Raw genomic sequence first — 19890 nt, 5'->3', positions numbered from 1 at the left:
ATTGTTTTGTCTTGGTATAAAAGATGGGCTACAGCAAATATTCTGCTCAATACCACAGATTTGCTTGTCAGTTGTTTGACCTTAACCAGTTGAGCATGTCCCTTAGTGGCTGACGATATGTGCATCTCTGATCATGAGCAGAAGTAGTGGGGGAGCATCATAGCCATGTGTTGTATTATCATTATTATTGAGTGAGAGAGCAGTGCATGCCATCAAAGTGACACTGGGGTAAAATATACAAAGCCCAGTATACCCATCATGACTACCCGTCTGATAAGGGTACACCAAGCACAAGCATCACAACCATATGTGCGTGACATGGTGATCTCATATCAAGATAAACAGCACATGACCTTGCAGGTGGGGTCCAGTTAGAATTTTCTTCAGGTTGAGTAGCCCATCCCGCTCAAAAGATCCCTGAATAAGGGTTGTTTAAGGATGTTGAAAGAACCACCCCTGTTGCCCGAGGTGAATTATTCAAACCCCAAAGAATCCCTCTCAACACATGGCTATGATGCTCCCCCACTACTTCTGCTTGTGATCAGAGATGCACATATCGTCAGCCACTAAGGGACATGCTCAACTGGTTAAGGTCAAACAACTGACAAGCAAATCTGTGGTATTGAGCAGAATATTTGCTGTAGCCCATCTTTTATACCAAGACAAAACAATGTAAATGATAACATTTCCAATCAGTTAAGATCAGAAGCCATGAGAGCCACTGCCCGGTACTGCATCAGGGCATTATTATTATTATTATCATCATCATTATTATTATTGTGGTTAGGTGTTTATCTTTTAGTTAGCATTAAGTTTATATTAAATAATCCACGAACTGCATTGATTAGTTGATGCTGTTCAGATGCAGATGTGTTGCCTTGGTGATATGAGAGAGAGAGGGGGGAGAGAGACTGAAACCTCCATCTATCCTTGACATATACAACAGACCAGAAGAGATAACGTAAACGTATCACGAACAACAACAACAACAGCAGCAGCAGATTATAAAGTTGCATTATAGATAAGTGTTCAACAAAATACACGTTCCGTCTCTCTTGTTTGTGTCAAATGAAAAAAACACAGATTTGGTGTATTTCTCTGTTGGTGCCAGTGTGTAGAGACACAGGTATATAGAATGACACACGTTTATGGTGATTTGAAATAAGTTCAAAAAGAACAATTTAAACTCTTTTGAAGGATCCAAAAAGAGAGCAAAAAAATAGTTTCTTTCTAAAATTCTTCACACTGATAAGAATGACAACGCAGAACTTCAATTATAATTTTTTCTTACATATTTGTATTGTCTTTTGAAACATGCGTAATTATTAAATTCAATTTTGATTTTAACTTATTTTCCCCATTTTTATACATGTTTATGGTATCTTTATACCTATAAAGAATTTTTCATATGGTGATTTATATGTGTGAATATATGAATATAGACACAGGTACAGGTACACATCATGTATACATACATATACTCTTTTACTCTTTTACTTGTTTCAGTCATTTGACTGCGGCCATGCTGGAGCACCGCCTTTAGTCGAGCAACTCGACCCCGGGACTTATTCTTTGTAAGCCCAGTACTTATTCTATCGGTATCTTTTGCCGAACCGCTAAGTGACGGGGACGTAAACACACCAGCATCGGTTGTCAAGCAATGCTAGGGGGACAAACACAGACACGCAAACACATACATATATACGACAGGCTTCTTTCAGTTTCCATCTACCAAATCTACTCACAAGGCATTGGTCGGCCTGGGGCTATAGCAGAAGACACTTGCCCAAGATGCCACGCAATGGGTCTGAACCCTGAACCATGTGGTTATTTAGCAAGCTACTTACCACACAGCCACATATATACACACACAGATATATTCTTTACACACACACACACACACACTGTATATGCATACATGTTTCACACACACACATTTTATATATATAAGTGTCCGTGCTAGCAGGGTGCAAAGAGCACCATCTGAGTGTGATCATTGACAGAGTTGCTAACCGGCTTCTGTGCCAGTGGCACTTAAAAGGCGCCATTCAAGCATGATCGTTACCAGCGTCGTCTTATTGGCACTCGAGCCCCATGCTATTAGGGTATTAAGAGCACCATCCGAGCATGATCATTGCCAGAGTGGCTATCTGGACCCCCGTGCCAGTGGCATGTAAAAGACACCATTCGAGCGTGATCGTTACCAGCTGGTAGCATGTGTAAGAAGATTTGAGGGAGGTCATTGCCAGTACCGCCTGACTGGCCCCCGTGCCGGTGGCACATAAAAAGCACCCACTACACTCATGGACTGGTTGGCATTAGGAAGGGCATCCAGCTGTAGAAACTCTGCCAGATCAGACTGGAGTCTGGTTCGCCAGACCTCAGTCAAATCGTCCAACCCATGCTAGCATGGAAAGCGGACGTTAAACGATGATGTGATGATCAAACATGTTCTACACATACACATATTACACACTCACGCATAAACACAATAATTTAATGTTCAGTTTGACTGTGCATAAGTCTGCAGGATAATCCATTGTCAGATAATTCTAAAAGTATAATCAATATAGTTTATCCAGTGATTGATTAGTAGTATTAATAGTACTATTAGTAGTAGTAGTATGGGGCCATGCGCTGTAAGAATGCATCGCTGCATCCACCATTTGTTTGTGGTTCCCTATTCCTGGCGGGTGACACCTTTGCATCACTCAGGTGGCAACCCTCCAAACCATGGGTCTGGTTGGGTAGTTGCTGCTGGTGAGGGTTTTATGAGGTCAGAGTGCAAATATCACTTCAACTTTTTTTTTAGCTGCCCTTTATGACAAGCAGAGTAAACATTGGGTCTATTCTTTGATGCACCAGTCTCCACACAGCAGTAGAGTGACATGAAATGAAGTATTTTGCTTAAAAACACATGTCACCCAGTCTGGAATTGAACCTATGATCTAACAGTTGTGAGTGTAACACCTTCACTGCTCTGTGACACATCTTCACTAATATTAGTTAATTGTTAATATTATAACCACCAAATTGGGATAGAAATAAACCACGGCCTTGAGTGGAATTGAACCCTGTCTTTCCAGCTTGCCAGATGATAACATTAATGATTGTACAACAGAACAAGGCAGTGAGCTGGCAGAACCGGTAGCGCACTGGGCAAAATGCTCAGCGGTATTTCGTCTGCCACTACATGCTGAGTTCAAACTCCGCCGAGGTCGACTTTGCCTTTCATCCTTTCGGGGTCGATTAAATAAGTACCAGTTACGCACTGGGGATCGATGTAATCGATTTAATCCATTTGTCTGTCCTTGTTTGTCCTCTCTGTGTTTAGCCCCTTGTGGGTAGTAAAGAAATAGGTATTTCGCCTGTTGCTACGTTATGAGTTCAAATTCTGCCAAGATCGACTTTGCTTTTCATCCTTTCGGGGTTGATAAATTAAGTACCAGTTGCGTACTGGGATCGATGTAATGGAATGAGCCCCTCCCCAAAATTTTCAGGCCTTGTGCCTAGAGTAGAAAGGATTATACAACTGAACATAGTCGACTCCAAGCAGCAGCTCTCTTTTCTGCCATAAATTGGAAATTATAATGTCTGCTGTTATAATTGAGTCAACTTTAGTCAATCTCTCTCTCAACTGATTAGAAATAACAAGAAACGACAAAAAAATTGGATTTAAAGATGAAAGTGAAAGATTTATTTAGAATTATTTTTATAATCTTACTTAGAGGCAAAAACCACAATTTTAAAAGAAGCCTCAACTTAAACCTAATTTTTAACACTAAATTCTATGGTGGGTTCTTTAATTTCAGAACATAAATAAAGAGCTGAAACATCTTAGAAGTCTTTTAATTATTTTTCTTGACATAAATTTCCACCAACATCCAATGAATTATTTTATAAAACAATTAGTAGTAGTAGTGAGGTGGTGGTGGCAGTGGTGGTGGTAATGGTGGTGGATTAGCAATCAATATCGGTAGTGATGAGCCAAAGGTTAGATTAATGGATTTTGAATGAATTGCTAAATTTGACTTGATTGAAAGGAAATGGATAAATAAATTTGTTTAAAAATAAAAACCACTAGAAATAAATGGCTGAAAATGTGAAGAACAAACTTTGAAGAAGAGACCACAGTATGTTTGGTAAATTTGAATGGTTAAAAGCCATCCTGAACCCTTTTGATAGTGACCCACCTGAGACTAGCTCTTCTGTCAAAAGGGATCAAAAGGGATAAAACTGCCAATCAACATTTCACCAATAATTTATATTTCAAACACTGTTTTAATAATAATGGTGGCAAAGCTATTGAATTCTTCATTATAGGTGCAAGTGTGGCAACGTGGTAAGATGTTTGCTTCCCACTGACACAGTTCTGGGTTCCGTCCCACTGTGTAACACTTTGGGCAAATGTCTCCAGCTACATTCCTGGGCCAACAAAAGTCTTGTGAATGGATGTGATAGACAGAAGCTGAAAGAAGCCCTTCGTATGTGTATGTCTTTGTTTCTGTGTTTCTTCCCCACCACAACTACTTGACAACTGGTGTTGGTTTGTTGATGTCCCTTGTAACCTAGCAAAAGAGACCAGTAGAATAAGTATCAGTCTTAAATAAGTCCTGGGGTCGATTCATTTAATTGAAATTCTTTAAGATGGTGCCCCAGCATGACCACAGTCTAATGACTGAAACAAATAAAAGATAAAAGATTGAAAATTAATTGGAAACAAGGAGCAGTATACACAGGTATAAGCAAGGCTGTGTAGATGCTCACTTAGCAAACCCATGGTTCCAGGTTCAAATCCAGCAAACCATTGGCAAATGCCTTCTAGTAGAGTGGTTCCCAACCTGTGGCCTGTGGATAGCTGGTTGTCTGTAAAGGTTGTACTGGGGGTCTAGGCAATAAGACGTGCTTGAGAAAACCTGTTGGGTCAAGTGAAATCGAAATCATAGTCAGGGCCAGTGCTGCCTGACTGGCACCTGTGCTGATAGCGCGTAATAAGCACCATTCGAGCATGGGTCAATGCCAGTGATGCCTGACTGTTTCCCGTGCCAGCGGCATGTAAAAAACCTCATCCAAATGTGGTTGATGCCAGTACCTCCTGACACGCTCTCATGCCAGTGGCATGTAAAAAGCACAATCCAGATGTGGTTGATGCCAGTGCCGCCTGACTGTCTCCTGTGCTGGTGGCACGTAAAAAGCACCTACTACATTCTTGGAGTGGTTAGTGTTAGGGAGGGCATCCAGCTGTAAAAACCTTGCCAGGTCAGATTGGAGCCTGTTGCAGCCTACTGGCTCGCCAGTCCTCAGTCAAATCACCCAACCCATGCCAGCATGGAAAGTGGATGTTAAACGATGATGATGATTATATATATATATGAGGCAAGTGAAATCGAAATTGAACCAAATTTGTCGACTGGCACCTGTGCCAGTGGAGCGCTAACAGCTCCATCCAAGCGGTATCACTGCCAGAGCAGCTGTCTGGCTTCCATGCCGGTGGCACGTAAAGGGCACCATTTGAGCGTGATCATTGTCAGCGTTGCCTCACTGGCACTTGTGTCGGTGGCACGTGAACAAAACATTTGAGCGGCTCCTGTGAAGGTGGCATGTAAAAAACACCATTTTCGAGTGTGGCCGTTGCCAGTACTGCCAGACTGGCCCTCGTGCCGGTGGCACGTAAAAAGCACCTACTACACTCTTGGCGTGGTTGGCATTAGGAAGGGCATCCAGCTGTAGAAACTCAGCCAGATTAGATTGGATCCTGGTGCAGCCACCTGGTTCGCCAGTCCTCAGTCAAATCTTCAAACCCATGCTAGCATGGAAAGCAGACGTTAAACGATGATGCTGATGATATAAGGATAAGCATACTAAAAATCGTCTGTAGGAACACTCATTTAAGTGAAAGGGTTGAGAACCATTGTTCTAGTATAACTGCAGGCCAACCAATGTCTTGGCTGAGTGAATTTGGTAGACAGAAACTGTGAGGAAACCCTCTGTATGTGTGGGTCTTTACCTTCGTCCCTCACCACTACTTCACTGACAACTGATGTTGGTTTGTTTATATCCCTGTAACTAAGCAGTTTGGCAAAAGAAATGGACAGAATAAGCACCAGGCTTTAAAAAAATAAGTACTGGAGTTGATTTGTTTGACTAAACTCTTCCAGGCAGTGCTCCAGCATGGCCACAATCGACTGCTTGAAACAGGTTTTTCTTTAAACACATTTTAAAAACCTTCCCATATGAAGTGCACCAGTATTTTATATCAGCTAATCTATAAATAATCCAGAGAAATTTCCAGACTGGCATGGGTGGAGTGGAATGTTTCACAAATATTTGTGAGATTTTTAAGAAGTGGAACAAAATATACAAATCTACTGCTTTATTGCTGCTAAACACCATAGCAACGAAACAACAGAACCTGGTGCTATTGTCAACAAGGTAGACTGTGGTAAGTGGTGTTTACCATCAGAAAATAACTCAACATCAGAGGTAGGATTTGTATAGTTGAAAGCAGAGGCCAACAACACCATAGACTCACTAAATCAAAAGAATGGACAGGTCAATAATCCACTATCTTCACTGTCCACTCTGTCCTACTTATACCACCCCACACTGTTCCCTGTGGGTAGGCCCTCTCACTTTCACTTGCCTTTACCTTTCTCTCTTAATCTCTCCCACCTCCCTCTCCTTCCTTGTCCTACTGGGGTACCCAAGTATCACCTCTGTAGTAAGACAGCTACCCCTGTTACTCAATCATACTCCAACCTCTTGCCTGACACATGGCCACTTCTCTAGGTTCCTCCCCTTTTTTCAGCTGAGATAGCCTTGTCTTGCAATTGACTTGGCTACCCCACAGATGCTGGCATTAAGAAGGGCATCCATACGAAAGCAAACGACTGGAGCTGGGTGCCAGCTCTGGTCAGAATGGCCAACCCATTCCAGCATGGAAAATGGACATATGATGATGATGATGATGATGTTGGCTAAAAATCACTGAATCAAAGGAGTGAGGTGTATTTAAGAGAAGGAAATAAAATAACGAAGCAAAGATGATTACAGACTTCACTCACCTGCACCTAGAATTAAACTACTTCATTTCAAACTAAACAGTTAACTTCCGATACAAGAATTACAGAAAAACACAAAACAAGGAAAATATACAGAAAAAGTAACAACCATTCAGATTGCCTTAATTTACAAAGTATTTAAACTAATGACTTGATTAGAGTCAGCCATCAAGCTAATTGTTTTGTCAATTACATACACACTCTTAATTGCTCTCAACTACATGTATGTCGGCTCAGTTCAGCATGGAGCAGGACACTTGTTGAGTTTTAGTTTCAAGACGTACAACGTAACACCCTTCCCCCAGCTCTCTACATTTCAACACCAGAACAGCAGCCCCCACCACAAATGTAGTAGGAATTAACCCCAGGATTTGGATTTATCAGCTTGGTGCTTATTCTATCGATCTGTTTTGCTGAACCACTAAGTTACAGGGATGTAAACACACCAACACTGGTTGTCAAATGGTGGTGTGGTAGTGACACAACATACATACACATCTATCTATCTATCTATATATATATATATATATATATATATATATACACACATAAATATCAAATGGAAATTGTAGTTGTGATACCCGTGCCGGTGGCACGTAAAAAGCACCAACTGAACGTGGTCGATGCCAGCGCCACCTTGACTTGCTTCTGTTCTGGTGGCATGTAAAAACCACCCACTACACACATGGAGTGGTTGGCATTAGGAAGGGCATCCAGCTGTAGAAACACTGCCAAATCAGACAGTTGGAGCCTGGTGCAGCCTCCTGGTCTCCCAGACCCCAGTTGAACCGTCCAACCCATGCTAGCATGGAAAACAGACATTAAACGATGATGATGACATACACACACGACAGGCTTCCTTCAGTTTCTGTCTACCAAACCTCATCACAGTGGGGTTAAGTAGACAGAAAATGAAATATATACAAGAGTGGCTGTGTGGTAAGTAGCTTGTCTACCAGCCACATGCTTCCGGGTTCAGTCCCACTGCGTGGCACCTTGGGCCGACCAAAGCCTTGTGAGTGGATTTGGTAGACGGAAACTGAAAGAAGCTCGTCGTATATATGTATATATATGCGTGTTTGTCACCCTAGCATTGCTTGACAACTGATGTTGGTGTTTTTATGTCCCCCGTCACTTAGCGGTTCGGCAAAAGAGACCGATAGAATAAGTACTGGGCTTACAAAGAATAAGTCCCAGGGTCGATATGCTCGACTAAAGGTGGTGCTCCAGCATGGCCGCAGTCAAATGACTGAAACAAGTAAAAGAGTAAAGAGTATGGTTGGTTCAATATGTCTTTTGATATAAGGAAGAATTCTCTCTATCACTGACGATCTACACGGAGCAGCAAGCTCAAAAGGTAACAGTCGTACATCTGTTTGTATACAAAACATACCACACACACACACACACACACACACACACACATAGAAGCAGGTGAACAAGCAGAATGCATGTACACACACACACACAAGCAGTTCTTCTTTCAAACACGTCATGTGGAAAACACGAGTATAACTTCTTTTAAAATAGAATTCCATGAAGCTTTTCAAGTAGTGATTGCATTTATACTTTCATTGTACCACCACCACCACCACCACCACCACCACCACCACCACCACTACTGTTGTTGTTGTTGTATGGTAAATATCTGTGTGGACTGTTGTCATTGCCATGACTTAGTTTTAGCATTTAGCTGTCCTCTTTGTTTCCTTGGTTCTAATAGAGATTCCAATTGACAAAACTGATGTCAAAGGTCACACAACTCTTAAAAAGCTCCCAAGGTCACCACATCTTTCTGTTGAGGACTTACCCATTGTCCCTTCCTATCAGTAGGGCCTTTCTCCATGTTGCTACAAAAAACACCATACATTCCAGTGCGTTTTTGTTTTTTCCAAGACCAACCTCTTGTCATGCACAGCTAATATTTATTGTTAAGTTTTCTCAAGAACAATTATCCATTACCAGCTGAAGAAGTAAGTCATCAAAGACATATCTAGATACCCAAGAAGGTTACTGGTATGGTTGTGTGGGGAGAAGTTTGCTTCCCAACCACATGGTTCCAGATTCAGTTCAATTGCATGGCTCCTGGGGTAAATGCCTTCTGCTGCAATGCTTTGAAAGAGCCTGCTTCATCACTTGCCAGCCAAACGTGAAGTGGTAGGGTATCTTTTTTTCTTTTTTCTTTTGAAAGAACTCATTAGCAGGTCGATAGAATGCAAAATTGCAACTCATAATCTTTGTGTGAACTCACATTTATTTTTTCAGCTTTCAGCCCCTATATGAATAGACACAATAATACAGGTATACAATACTTTATCCCACCATATTAGAAGACACACAAATGTTAGACTGATTTTTCATTATTGACAAGAAATGGCAATTATGAAACAAAACATTTAGTAATATTTAGACGCAAATTATTAGTTGCAAATTGGTATCAAAAAGTTCCAGGACTAGTTATGTCTAATAAAAAATAACTAATCTAAGTTTTAACATCGTCTCCTTTGAAATAGTTACCTTGTGCAGCAATGCACCGGTTCTTGCATTCCTGCCAATTTTGGAACCTGGCCTGTAGAACGTTTTCTGTAAGTGAGTCAAGAATCTTTTGCTATTTGCTCTGGGTTTTGATAATGGTGTTAAAATGGTGACCTCTGAGCCACATTTTCATCTTGGGGAAGAGATGGAAAATCTGGTGAATAGGGTGGGTGCGAAAGTGGTTTCATGTTATTTTTGGTGAGAAACTCACAAGGAAGGAGAGCTTGCTAAACTGAGGGCTTTGTCATCATGAAGAATCCAATTCTTTGCTCTCCACACATCTGGTCGCTTTCGCTGAATGTCTTCCTTCAAACACTTCAAAATGCTGCAGTAGAACTCTCAATTGATGGTCTGGCCCTGGGGGACAAATTGATGGTCTGGCCCTGGGGGATGAATTGATGGTCTGGCCTTGGGGGACGAATTGATGGTCTGGCCCTGGGGGAGGAATTGACGGTCTGGCCCTGGGGGACGAATTGATGGTCTGGCCCTGGGGGACAAATTGATGGTCTGGCCCTGGGGGAGGAATCGATGGTCTGGCTTTGGGGGACGAATTGATGGTCTGGCCCTGGGGCACAAATTCTCGATGCACAATATCACATTTCTGGAGGTGACGCTCATGGCAGGTATTCCAGATTGCTCACCATCTTCCAGGGATGTCCTTCCACTTTTGAAGCATCCATGTCACTTGAAACATTGTGTACGACCCATTACCTCGTTACCATAAGCTTGCAGAAGCAGTCTCAATTTCTCTGTAGCAGACTTCCCAAGTTTCATGCAAAACTTCACGTTGGCTCTTTGTTCCGACTTCCTGTCCACGACAAAATCGCAGACTACAGCACACACCCGTGATCACAAAAACACAAACTTCACAACTTGTGAAGCAAACACAGTGAGGTCATTCAGCACACTTCCTCGTGAATGTCACTGCTAGCTCTCACTGCACATGCAACCATGTGCTGCCATCTGTTGGCATGCTACAAAGCTAGTCTGGGAACTTTTTGATACCCCCTCGTACCAGCTTTTAAGAAAATTCAGATAATTATTAGGCAGCAATAACAGAGCTTGAAGAGGTCTAAGACGGAATTAGTTTGGATTTTCTGTTAATTGAAGAATATGAGTTAACCAAAGCCTGAAAACTCTGCTGAAGCCCATTGTGTGTGTGTAATTATGTATGTATATATATATGTGTGTGTGTGTGTGTGTGTGTGTGTGTGTGTGTGTGTGTGTGTGTATATATATATATATATATAGTTTGAATTGGTGTACAAATTTTATATATTAAGAAAAAGGAAGAAATCAGAATTTTGGTTAATTATTTATTGAGTATTTTCATCTCGTTTATATATGTGTGAGTTAGTTCAAAAATATCTGGAGTTTTTCAACTGACTCCTGTATAGAGGCATAAATTTTATGTTAAGGCCTCAACCCTGATGAATCTCTGAAATGAGATGAACTAAATAAATAATTATCTAAAATTCTGACTGCCTCCTTTTTTGTAATATATCTATCTATATATGCATGTGTGTGTGTGTGTATATATATATTTACATATGCATATGTAACAGCAGAGGAGAGAAGAGTTGGCGCGTTGAACAAAAAGAAGAAAATTCACTCCAGCATTATTATATCCCTTTACGCACCTTGCTTATTTGATGAAGCTGATAAAAATATGTACCGTACAAAGTATTGGGGTTGATAGAATCACATGAAGAACTTGAGTGTAGTGACCTAGTATCGCCACAGTCCATATACTGAATCCAGTGAAAGAAAAAAGAAAAAAAAGAAGAAGGTTTAAATGTAAATAAATCTTATGGAAAATACAAAAGAAAAGATTCAGAGGATCTCTCGAGGAGGAGATTTTAGGTTAAAGAATATTTGTGGATTTGTATTTGGTTTGCAAGATTCTTGATGTGAAGTCATGTATTGAAAGAGATTTTGTTGTATCCTGGGAGGATTGTTATGCCACTAAGAAACACATGCTCCATGTGTGTGTGTGTGTGTGTGTTTGATCCTTCCAAGATCTACCGTAAATATGGTAGTGTGTCCTGCAATAATAAACACTCAACAGGTCGTCCTTAATCTGGTCGTTAAAGAAAGGAAGTTTCTTCGTTTGGTTGGCAGTCTTTTTAGCTTTCAAACGATGCCACCACACTGATGAGGTGAGCAAACCCCAGATCGGATGGCAGTACCACCACGGGGCGGTTACTCATTTACAGTGGAGTGGACTGGAACAACATGAAGTGAAGTGTTTAAGAACGCAATATGCCACCTGGTCCAGGAATCGAACCCAGAATCTAGCGATCATGAGTGTAGCACAGCTAACCACTGGGCCATGCACCTTCAGGAATAAGATTTATAAAAAAGAAGGAAAAAAATGGAAAGCAAATTTGGAAATTGAAACTGTTTACATTGGATTCAGCAAAGGAAACTGCAGATGGCAGTTGTGAAGATTTTAATACAGAAATATGGAATGCAAAGTACAGCAGATTGGAAACTGGAATTGGATTGAAGGACAAAAATATCATGGATTAAAGAACAAAAAGAAAAAACCATTTACCTTTTATTTGTTACAGAGAAATAAAATAAAGCAAAACTGAAATAAAAATAACGACTTTGAAGACTGAGAGAAATGAAAGTTTGTTAAAAATTGAGTTTATTTTGATTCTTTTATTAGACTGCGGCCATGCTGGGGCAAACAAAGAGCAACCCCAGTACTTGTTTTTTTTTTAAGCCTGATACTTATTCTATCAATCTCTTTTGATAGAATAAGTACCAGGCTTAAAGAAGAAGAAATTAAGTGATGGAGTCAATTGTGCCTGAGTATGGCCACAGTCAAATGACTGGAATGAGTAAAAGATAAAGATAAAAGAGCAGCAAGTTAATTGAGATTAGTAATTAACTAATAAGTGTCATTGTATTTATTGGTGAAGTGAAACTGTTGTCTCTAACAATTGCCAAAATGCTTAATTACAAACACTAAATTCCTGTTACTAAAAGACAATGGTAATTTAAGAATTGGCTGGAAACGGTTGGAGTTCCTTCAACATTCTTTCAGCTGTTTTGGGCACGTGAAAGTTCTTTTACTCCAGTTGAATAAAATGGTTGGGTACAACTGTTGGGATGCTGACAATTTGGCATGGCTGACCAGAGATTCAGAATGGTTTGGTGAGAGTATTTTTTGACACTGGAGGCCAAGATGAACACACATGCACCCACCACCCCACAGAAATAGAAACCATGCCAGGACAGGCAACAGAGCTGGGTGCAGCCCCTGGTCTTACTAGCTCTGGTCAAACGGTACAATTCATGTCATCATGGAAAACAAGCATTAAATGATGATGATGGTGATGATGGTGTTAAGAGAGAGAGAGAGAGAGAGAGAGAGAGAGAGAGAGAGGAGAGAGAGAGTAGCAGACAAAGAGAGAAAGCAAGGAAGAAGCAGCAAAGAGTGACAGTGAGAAAGTGTGGGGAGGAGAGAGAGAAAGAGAGACATTGCAATTCATTAATTGAACACAACTGACGTAGATACTTTCCATCTCCATAGACAGAGAGAGAGAGAGGTGGTGGTGGGGGTGGCCGGGGGGGGGAAGAAACCCCAAAATGCCTGATGTTGAATAAGTCATCTTCAAACCACCAGCACCAAAAACATTTCATGCCCTTGGAACTTATAATATTGGTTTCAAATTTTGGCACAAGGCCAGCGATTTTGAAGAAGGGGTTAAGTCAATTAGACTGACCCCAGTACTCAACTGGTACTTATTTTACTGACCCCCTAAAAAGATGACAGGCAAAGTTGACCTTGGTAGAATTTGGTTCCAGTACATAAGGATGGACTAAATACCACTAGGCATTTTGCCCGGCATGGTAACAATTCTGCCAGCTTGCGACCTTAATGAGAACTTAAAATATTGAACTGTGATAGCTTTTGGATAAATGAAGGACTGTAAGGAGGAAGGTCACACCAAAAAGAATTTAGGTTTCAATAGAAATTCTCTCAGGTGTCACCACAGGTAGTAGTAGTGGTAGCAGTAGTAGTGTAAGGATTTAGACAATAAGATAATGAAGAGAAATAAATTTCTAAATTGTTAAATCGTTAAACCGGAAAATACATGTAACAAGGATAGAGAGTGGCAAGTATGTTGAGGCAGGAGATCGTTAGCTTATAAGTCATGGGTTTAATTAAATCCCTCGGCAAATATTATATTTTAGCATTCATCTAATGAATCAGACACAATCAGACTTCAATGAATTTTCAATACAAATTTATTACACCTAAGTAGCTGGTACTGAGATGGATATTCACGGGTTAAAATAAATGTGTAATTCATACGCATACATGGCTGGAAACATTTAAACCACAAAAAAAAAGAAAAAAAGCCCATTAAAAAAATGTGTGTGTGTGTTTGTCCCACCCACCATCGCTTGACAACAGGTGTTGGTGTCTTTACGTCCCTATAACTTAGCAATTCGGCAAAAGTGGCTGATAGGATAAGTACTAAGCTTACAAAGAATAAGTCCTGGGATCGATTTGTTCGACTAAAGGGGGTGCACCAGCATGGCCGCAGTCAAATGAGTAAAACAAGTAAAAGAGAGTAAAAGAAAGAGAAAAGAAGAAAATTTCATTTCATTAAACTTATTTATAAAGTAAACTTGCAATGGCCTCGACCTAATTGAAGGATTTTGTTGATTGGTTTTGAGGAATTAGAATGGGAAGCCGAACGGAATCAGTGGCTGTAAAAGTACAAAAACCAAAAACAAAGGAAGAATGGGGAAACCTAAAAAAGATGGAAAAATGGTGAAAATCATTGGAACTGACGACAAAGAAGTGCAACTGTGTGTGTGTGTGTGTGTGTGTGTGTGTGTGTGTGTTGTTTGTGTGTGTGTGTGTGTGTGTGTGTGTTTGCCTTTTTTATTTTTTTAACTTCAGTTATTTGGCTGTGGCCATACTGGAGCACTGCCTTGAAGAACTTTTAGTTGAATGAATTGACCCCAGTACTTATGTTTTTAAAAGACTGGTACTTATTCTGTCAGTCCTTTTTGCTGAACTGCTAAGTTATGGAGATGTGACTACCCCAACATTGGTTGTCAAGCAGTGTCTCTGTGTGCATGCGCGTGTGTGTGTGTGTGGGGTGGTGGGTGGCAGCAAACAGACACAATGACATACACACACCCAAATATATATTATCATCATTTTACTTTCGCTTTCGAGTTTGACTGAAAACTGGTAAGCCAAGGGGCTGCACCAGGTTCTGATCTGATTTGTAGCATGGTTTCTATGGCTGGATGCCCTTCCTAATGCCAACCACTCGAAGCATGTAGTGGGTGCTTTTTATGTGCCACTGGCACAGGAACCAGTCAGGTGGGTCTGGCCTCGATCACATTTGGATAGTGCTTTTTACGTGCTACCAGCACGGAGGCCAGTCTGGGGAGAAATATCACCTTGCTTGGAAACAGGTGAGAGTTGGCATAGAAAATCTGCTTCAGATGTTCCATCTCAAGAATGGAAATGTCGATGCTTAAACGAAGATGAACATTATTATTGTTGACCAATGTCAAACATCCTCCTTTACCTCATCATCAACATTATCATCATCATCATTATTATTACTTATATCAACATCAAAATAAATATCAAATGGAAATTGTAGTTGTGATACCTGTGCCGGTGGCACGTAAAAACCACCCACTACACTCACGGAGTGGTTGGCGTTAGGAAGGGCATCCAGCTGTAGAAACACTGCCAGATCAGACTAGAACCTGGTGCAGCCTCCTGGCTTCCTAGACCCCGGTCGAACCGTCCAACCCATGCTAGCATGGAAAACAGACGTTAAACGATGATGATGATGATTATGGCTGTGAACTGGCAGAATTGTTAGCAATCTGGAGAAAATGCCTGCTGGCATTTTGTCCATCTTTATGGACCTTCTGCTGAGATCAATGTACCTTTTCATCTTTCCAGGGTTGAAGAAATAAGTACCAGTTGAGCACTGGCGTCGATACAACTAACTTATCCTCTTTGCTGAAATTACTGGCCTTGAGTCAAAATTTGAAATCATTATTATCATTATTATTGTTGTTATAGGCGAAGGAGTGGCTGTGTGGTAAGTAGCTTGTTTACCAGCCACATGGTTCCGGGTTCAGTCCCACTGCGTGGCACCTTGGGCAAGTGTCTTCTACTATAGCCTCGGGCCAACCAAAGCCTTGTGAGTGGATTTGGTAGATGGAAACAGAAAGAAGCCCATCGAATATGTATGTGTGTGTGTGTGTGTGTGTTTGTACCACCACCATCGCTTGACAACCGATGCTGGTGTGTTTACGTCCCCGTAACATAGCGGTTCGGCAAAAGAGACCGATAGAATAAGTACTGGGCTTACAAAGAATAAGTCCTGGGGTCGATTTGCTCGATCGACTAAAGGCGGTGCTCCAGCATGGCCACAGTCAAATGACTGAAACAAGTAAAAGAGTAAAAGAGAGTTGTTGTTGTTGTTGTCACTATTCTTGCAGACATAGTTGAGATTCTAACCATTCTGTGCAGAGAAGTAAGAGGAAATCACAAGCTGCATTACTGGAGAGATGACAAAAGGCGGAGAATAATGAGGTCTCTTTTGTAACTCGAAACAGGCTTATTCTGCTGTCTGTCTGTCTGTCTCTCTCTCATTCTCTCTTTCTCTCTATTGTTTCATTTCTGTAGGTTTTTAAATGAATTTACAAACAACAGTTTTTCCTTTATTTTCTAATGATACAACATACTAAATCTCAGCAGAATACCCAGATTAAATGAGTAGTAGTAGTAGGAGTAATGTTGTAATACTGAAGCAGTTAATTTGATGTAAAACGCCTGAATGGATCCTAAGGATTACCAGTAATAATAATAATAATGATGATGATGATTATCATCGTTTAACGTCCGCTTTACGTGCTAGCATGGGTCGGACGATTTGACTGAGGTCTGTTGAATGAGACTCCAGTCTGATCTGGCAGTGTTTCTACAGCTGGAGGCCCTTCCTAACACCAACCACTCCGAGAGTGTAGTGGGTGCTTTTACGTGCCACCGGCATGAGGGCCAGTTAGGTGGTACAGGCAACAGCCACGCTGAAAAGGTGCTTTTAATGTGCCACCAGCACAAGTGCTAGTAAGGTGACGTGGCAACGATCACGCTCGAATGGTGTGCTTAATGTGCCATCGGCACAGAGGCCAGCTTGTTGCTCTGGCAACGACCTCGCTTGAATGTTTTGTTCACATGCCCCCAGCACAAAGGCCAGTTTGTAGCTCTGGCAACGACCTCACTCGTATGGTACTCTTAGTGCTCCACTAGCAATGGATGCCAGTCATCGAGTTTGATTTCGATTTGCCACAAGGGCAGCTTGGGGGAGGGGATTAAGTTGATTACATCGACCCCAGTGCGTAACTGGTACTTATTTACTTGACCCCGAAAAGATGAAAGGTAAAGTTGACCAAGCCAGAATTTGAACTCAGAACGTAGCCACAGGCAAAATACTGCTAAGCATTTCGCCCAGTGTGCTAATGAGTCAGCCAGCTCACTGCCTTAGGAACAATAACAATAATAATAATAATAATAATAATAATAATAGTCCTTTCTATTATAAGCAGAAGGCCAGAAACTTTGGAGGAGGGGGCTAGTCGATTTCGCCGACCTCAGTACCCACAGGCATATGGCATAGTGGTTAAGAGTGCGAGCTACTAACCCCAAGATTCCGAGTTTGATTCCAGGTAGTGACCTGAATAACAACAACAACGACAAAATACCTTGGGAATGAAAACCCAGGTTCGAAATTTCCCCTAGGCACCTGATGAAGGCTGGAGGGTATATCAGCCGAAACGTGTTAACAACAAACAAGATGAAGACAAATATCTGTGAAATGTAAATAATGTAAATAATGTCAACTGGTATGTATTTTATTGATCCCGAAAGATGAAAGGCAAAGACGACCTTGGTGGAATTTGAACTCAGAACGTAAAGACATTTGAAATGCCACTAAGCATTTTGCTCGGTATGCTAACGATTCTGCCAGCTTGCTGCCTTAATAATAATATTTCACTGGGTGAATAACAAACTGTGTTTCGGGATATGTTGCTAGAGACTATTACAAATTATTTTCCCCAAATACTTTAGTGACAGAAGTATGTAGTAAATAGGAACTTCAGATTCCTGAGCTGGCATTGTTGTTGTAGCTCAGTCCCAGTCCAGTTATGGTCCCATGGATCTATAATTAAAAGGATTGATTTAAGACAACACTTTATAATTATAAAAGCATAATCTAAAGGTGATTTGGTTGTTATTTCTAGCAAATCAAGCAACCCTGTATAGGTTCGTTTGTTAGTTAAAGAGTTTACCTGCTTTATTTATACACTTGGCCATCACACCTTCACCAATTATCAGCCACAAGAAGCTGTTGTAAGCAAGGGACTGATACACATGTGTGTGTAGGGGTGTGTGTGTAATATCACACAATGCGAAGTGTGTGTGTGTGAGACTGTTTCTTGCATGTGTGTAAAGTATTATCTCACACAATGATGTGTATGATGAGGGTCGGGCACTGTTTTTGGTATGCGTGTGTATAATGTATTGTACCACACACGTGAAGTGGTGTACTATGACGTATTCTCGTATGTGTATTATATAACACACAGGTAACCGTGTGTGTGTGTGTGTGTGTATTCTAATCCTACGCAGGCGAAGTGTTACAATGCGTTGACATTAATTAAGGCCACAGTGATGCAACCGACGTCGACACCTGCGGCGGCAGAATTGCTATTTCTTTTATGTGACGACTTCAAGCATGAATGGAGACACCGCACAGGTAGAGAGAGAGACAGTCCTGTACAAAATAGACATACACATCTGAATACGAACACCACAAACACATACCAATGTGTTTGTGTGTGAGAGAGAGAGAGTGTGCAAGTGTGTGTGTGTGTGTGTGAAGCGGAACTATAATTTTAATCGTGACAGGTTTTGAGAGGTCTTTCAATCGTTTCTGTCAACACTCACATCCATACACCTATGTACCTGTGTGTGTGTGTGTGTGTGGTGTGTGTGTGTGTGTGGTGTGTGTGTGTGTGTGAGTTTGAAATGGTGAACAGATTTTTAGACATTTTAATGCTTTCGTCGCTTTTATCATGAATGATGTATCCCTAAAAAGGGACGAAAACGCTAAATAAATAGCTTTTTATATTTTTTTCTAATTTCTAATTTCAGCTCACGAGCTGTGGCCATACTGGGGCACGCAATAAATAGCTTTTTAAAAAAAAAAAAAAACAAAAAAAAAACATCCGAATCCTCACCACCTATTTTTACACACAAACACACACACACACACACACACACACACACACACACACTTGTGCTTTTTTTTCTCCAACACAAAATACATTCAAACAACTACGTCGCGACTCAGAGTTGTTTCTCGATGCAATTTTTGAGGCAACAAAGTCTCTCCCCCTCTCTCTCTCCCCATCCCTCTCTTCCTCCCTCCCTCTCTCTCCCCCTCTCTACACTCAATGGCTTGCGTACTTACATAACGAACCTCCACACCACAGCAAAACAACAATGGTCCTCCACCACCCTCCAAACAGACTGCAACGGTGTGAAAAGACTCGCCTAGTAGAAGTCAGGTAAACAAACAGAGCAAAGACCACTTGTTTGTTTATCATAATCCTATGCGTGTGTGTGTGTGTGTGTGTGTGTGTGTGTGTACACGTACGCACACAAGATCACAAGAAACGGACGTAGAGGTCGGAAATTAATCCATTATTGACAGATAAATAAATAAATACGGGAATGTAAATAAAGGAATGGCAAAAGGTGAGGGCGGTGGCGGCGGCGGGGTGTTTGTGTTTATGTTTTGAGAAATGAAGAAAGGTAAAACGGAATTTGGACGCAGGAGGGAGGGGGGTGTTCAATGACAACAACAGTCGTCATAGTCTGCAGAGAGAGAGAGAGAGAGAGAGAGTGTGTGTGTGTGTGTGTGTATTCTATTACTTGTTTTAGTCATTTGACTGCAGCCATGCTGGAGCAGCGCCTTCAAGCACCAACAGCAGCCGTCCAAGAATTTGGACCTGGAGATTTCCATTTCCAGCGACTTCGAGGGCCACCTCCCAGGGGTGTCGGGCGTCAACGAAGAGCCCTCGACTACAAGAAGACCAAAGTTTTTTTTTTTCCAAGGTCTGGGGTCTCCCGCCCCTAAGTCCTACACCATCACCTAATCACCTTTACCAGTCTTGTTGCTTAACAACAATCACCACCACCAGTTGTCAAGCGGTGATGGTGGTG

General features: G+C 41.3%; 1 protein-coding gene across 3 annotated transcripts in view; it reads right to left on the bottom strand.

The window, feature by feature from the left end:
- LOC115224274 (cGMP-inhibited 3',5'-cyclic phosphodiesterase A) overlaps positions 1 to 19890 on the bottom strand; it is a 303573-nt gene that overhangs the window by 234283 nt on the left and 49400 nt on the right. For 2 of the 3 annotated variants that reach the window (XM_029795089.2, XM_029795107.2), the window contains exon 2: positions 11237 to 11347. The exons of the other annotated variant lie outside the window; for it this stretch is intronic. In XM_029795089.2, the coding sequence (XP_029650949.1) occupies positions 11237 to 11347 (111 nt within the window). The remainder of the gene's footprint in view (positions 1 to 11236; positions 11348 to 19890) is intronic. 3 annotated transcript variants of the gene reach the window in all.

Source organism: Octopus sinensis, linkage group LG2 (assembly GCF_006345805.1).
Source record: "Octopus sinensis linkage group LG2, ASM634580v1, whole genome shotgun sequence".
NCBI lineage: Eukaryota > Metazoa > Mollusca > Cephalopoda > Octopoda > Octopodidae > Octopus > Octopus sinensis.
This window is presented reverse-complemented; position numbering and strand designations above follow the sequence as displayed.